A 3,510-nucleotide genomic window follows, 5' to 3' on the forward strand; every position below is an offset into this window, starting at 1 on the left:
GTAGCGTGTTGATTGTAATTGTCGTTAATTGGATGAGCAATTAGTCCTACCTCATTACAAATAGGCTATTTTAAGAAGCCCAATATCAATTTGTTACGAGTATAGATTTAGGCTATTAATTGTCAACGTCAACTCAAGTCATACTCAAATTCGTAAGTTAAATTCAGGCTCAACGATGAAAACCCTTTAATGGTTTCATAAAATGATCAACGAACTATATGCTTCTAATAGAGATGAAGCAACGTTATAGCCTATTTGTTTTGGACCATTTATCCCCTGCACAGAGCGACCCCAAACATGTATTATCAATTTGGCCGAATAGTAATAATAATAAAACTATAATTGTATTATGAGACAAATAATACAATTATAATGCAATTTATAATACAACGTATAATACAATGAATATTCCCATTAGGCCTTAACTGTTGATGTTGTTTTTAAAAATCATTTTAATCGTTTGTGTTATTTGTTGTAGATGTAGTTGTAGGTCTAATACAAGTCTAAATATAATATGATTGGGTTGCAGAGAGAGGATGGCGTGATCTCACAGCACAATAAAATATTAAATCAAGGTTTATTGTCATGTACAAAAATACCATGTCTTGAACAAAGTCCGTTAGAGCAATATTATCAACTTAGTTAAATAGCTAAACAAAACTAAATAGTTAAACAAGAAATTATAGTAGACCAATACACATAGTTATAATAAAACACATATAGTCTAATATAAACGTGTTAAACAGTATATGCTTACACTTGGATTTGCCTATTGGCCTATTCGTTGATGTTTTCAACAAGTTACCTTGCAGCTGCATAGCCAAACCTAAACAAAAACCTAAAGGAAAAAAACTTTATGAGAGTTGGGTGGTTGTTTTGGAATAGTTTCTCACCACGCTCTTATCCCCGGTAAAGTTGCCTGAAAGTGTCCTTGTTGGAATGGCCCCTCTACATTTTCCATGAGGTTCATGTCAACTATATGGTTGTTGGACATTTGCGTGGCACTTGGCATGGATGGCATACTCGGATAACTGCAACCATGTGAGTTATTACCATAGCCATATATGGTGTTGTAAGAGCCAATTGTCACGTTGTATGGCGCTAAATGAGGTCCTCCCATGCACGGTTTGCCATCTCGAACCAACACCGGCACTGCCACCCTTCGTGGTAGAGGCGGGTATCCAGCCAATTCCAGAGACTTGTCTTGTCTTTGCCGCTTGCACTTGTACCTCCTGTTTTGAAACCAGATTTTGACTTGAGTAGAAGTCAGCTTTAGAATATTGGCGAGGTGGTCCCTCTCTGGTGCAGAAAGGTACCTCTGCTGTTTGAAGCGCCGTTCCAGCTCAAAAACCTGCGTTTGGGAAAATAGCACGCGTGGTTTTCTGCGCAATCTTTGCTTTGGCTTGCCTGAATAGGTATTGTCATTTTTCCCATCACAACCCATCGAATCGTCAAGAAGCATACCTGCAATAATTAGAAATAACAATGTTAGACACATTCCTTCATTGGAAAACTGCCTAGTTAAAAACGTCTCACTGAGCACAGACGTCAGTCAGTTCACCTTCAAGTTCTGATTTACATTTGGTGGAGTGGTCAGCTAACGTGAAATTAACAAACACATTCACCATGTCATTGGATTTAGGTTAAAAGTTGGGCCAAAAAATAGGAAATTACCTTACATTGATGACTTCTTGAAAATCCAATCAGTTTTCCACGTTGATTCAACGTCATCCCATTGTTTTTGGGGGGTTGAAATTACGTGGAAACAACGTTGATTCACCCAGTTTTTGCACAGGGGGTTAGGCCTACTTCAATTGAAATTGCTGCGTCACATGGATTAACTGCATTACGCATTATGCATATCAGCAATGTCACAATATAAAGCTCACACGGAGATTAATTTAAATGTGGTGAGAAGGTCCATTCATTACCCTTTACTAGCCTTTATGATCTCCTATAGGTAGGCCTCGTCATTGCCATTTATTTATATTTGTAAAACATTGTCAAAATAGGAGGTTTAGCTAGTTTATATTGAAAAAAATGTAATTTTATGCATGCCTATTAAAATGGCAATCAGCAGTAGAAACAATAGCAAAGCATCGTACCCTCCCTCACCTGTTTGGTTAACCAGCTGCGGGATGAGGCTGTAGAAATGTAACCATTCTCAAATTCATAGACAGATGTAAGGACTGACAATCCATGAAATAAACATTACAGTTTTAACAATGTTTTGAGGCTATATAGTGTTTGCTTACATTTCCTTTGTTTAGAGACATTGGAGTAAAACAAGCTAATATTTTTGGTTCTGATGGGGTACGACAGTTAAACCAAACTCATGAGGCACCAATATGTTATATTCTTCAATAATCAATGGGTACATATCATTAATGTATAAGTACAGAAATTAATGTAGCAACTGCTCATTGCCCCTTTAAAAAAATGTTAATAATATTGTCCATGAAAATAGATTTTGGTGGGGCATGAGGTTGAGAGACAGGCTGTCATGCAGCATCAAGAGGCAGGATTGGGGCCAATTCCATAAAGCTTCATTCAGGGTGTACTTCAGTTTGTTTCAAAATGATTCATGATTATTTAAAAATAAAAACATTTTAATGCAGTTCTTGTATTGACAGAGCCCAATCGAATATTTTTTTTCGGAATTATCTGTCATTGGATGTCAGCGCTGCGTGTTTTAACGACATCGTTTTAATTTACCTGGGTCCCCATTTGTCTCCTCCTCAGCCGCTGAACTACAACTGCCCCTCAGGATGTCAATGTCCTCCGAACTCAGGGTGCATTTCATCTGTGTTGCTCCCGAGAAGCACGACTTATCCTGACTGTCAAGTAAGTCGAGGCTCCGAAGTGCACTGTGCATGCGCTGCAGAGACATCTGTGCGTCTTGATCTGGATAGAAGAAACCTTGGTGGGGGTGATGTTGCTGCTCCATCTTTAGAATATCCTTCACCGAGAATGGCGTTGAAGTCACTGGACTGGGAAGCATCACTAGTTTATACAGAGGATTATTTTTAAGACAGACAAATGTGTAACTGCACAGTTTCAGCGTGGTCAAGTGAAATCAATCATACAACAGATATTAGCGATGCTCTCCAAATGTTCTTCAATAGGGATGTAATAATTCCTTAGATCTAGGTGAGTTGATAAGCACTGTCTGAAAGTCAACCTGGTCTCACTATCGTGTGTAGTATCATCAGGGCATACCTTTCAGCACTCCAAGAAACCGTCTCCAAACTGCCAATAGCCAAGTGTGTGATGCGCCTGTCTCATGCACTTTAACCACTCCTTTATCTCATCTTACACGGTGACACGAGACATTTCACTTTAACTGGGTAAGGATGGACAGAATGGGGGTGGGGTGCCAGGATGGGAAGTTATTACATCTACATTTTCTCCTAGCTATTGAAGATGATGATGACGAAGAAGAAGAATGTTTGGCTGTTGGACACTCTTAGATAAAAAGGTTCCGGATAGAATAAAAAAAGGGTTATATTG

At 38.7% G+C, this 3,510-nt stretch overlaps 1 protein-coding gene across 1 annotated transcript; it reads right to left on the minus strand.

Moving 5' to 3' along the window:
- Positions 1-889: 889 nt before the first annotated feature.
- On the minus strand, positions 890-3,001 carry LOC139389495 (NK2 transcription factor related 7). Its single transcript, XM_071136323.1, has 2 exons — positions 2,716-3,001; positions 890-1,464 (listed from the first exon to the last, which is right to left on the minus strand). The coding sequence occupies exons 1-2, from the start codon at positions 2,999-3,001 to the stop codon at positions 890-892; spliced, it is 861 nt and encodes a 286-aa protein (XP_070992424.1).
- Between the last annotated feature and the right edge of the window lie 509 nt (positions 3,002-3,510).

The sequence above is a fragment of the Oncorhynchus clarkii genome, chromosome 30, assembly GCF_045791955.1.
Source record: "Oncorhynchus clarkii lewisi isolate Uvic-CL-2024 chromosome 30, UVic_Ocla_1.0, whole genome shotgun sequence".
Classification (NCBI taxonomy): Eukaryota; Metazoa; Chordata; class Actinopteri; order Salmoniformes; family Salmonidae; genus Oncorhynchus; species Oncorhynchus clarkii.

What these genes read in the sequence shown, in the direction of transcription:
- LOC139389495 (XM_071136323.1), bottom strand. Translation starts at nt 3,001, where the DNA reads ATGCTTCCCAGTCCAGTGACTTCAACGCCATTCTCGGTGAAGGATATT. An exon ending in GGAGACAAATGGGGACCCAG is followed by an intron (nt 1,465 to 2,715) that starts GTAAATTAAAAC and finishes TAATTATTGCAG; the next exon opens with GTATGCTTCTTGACGATTCG.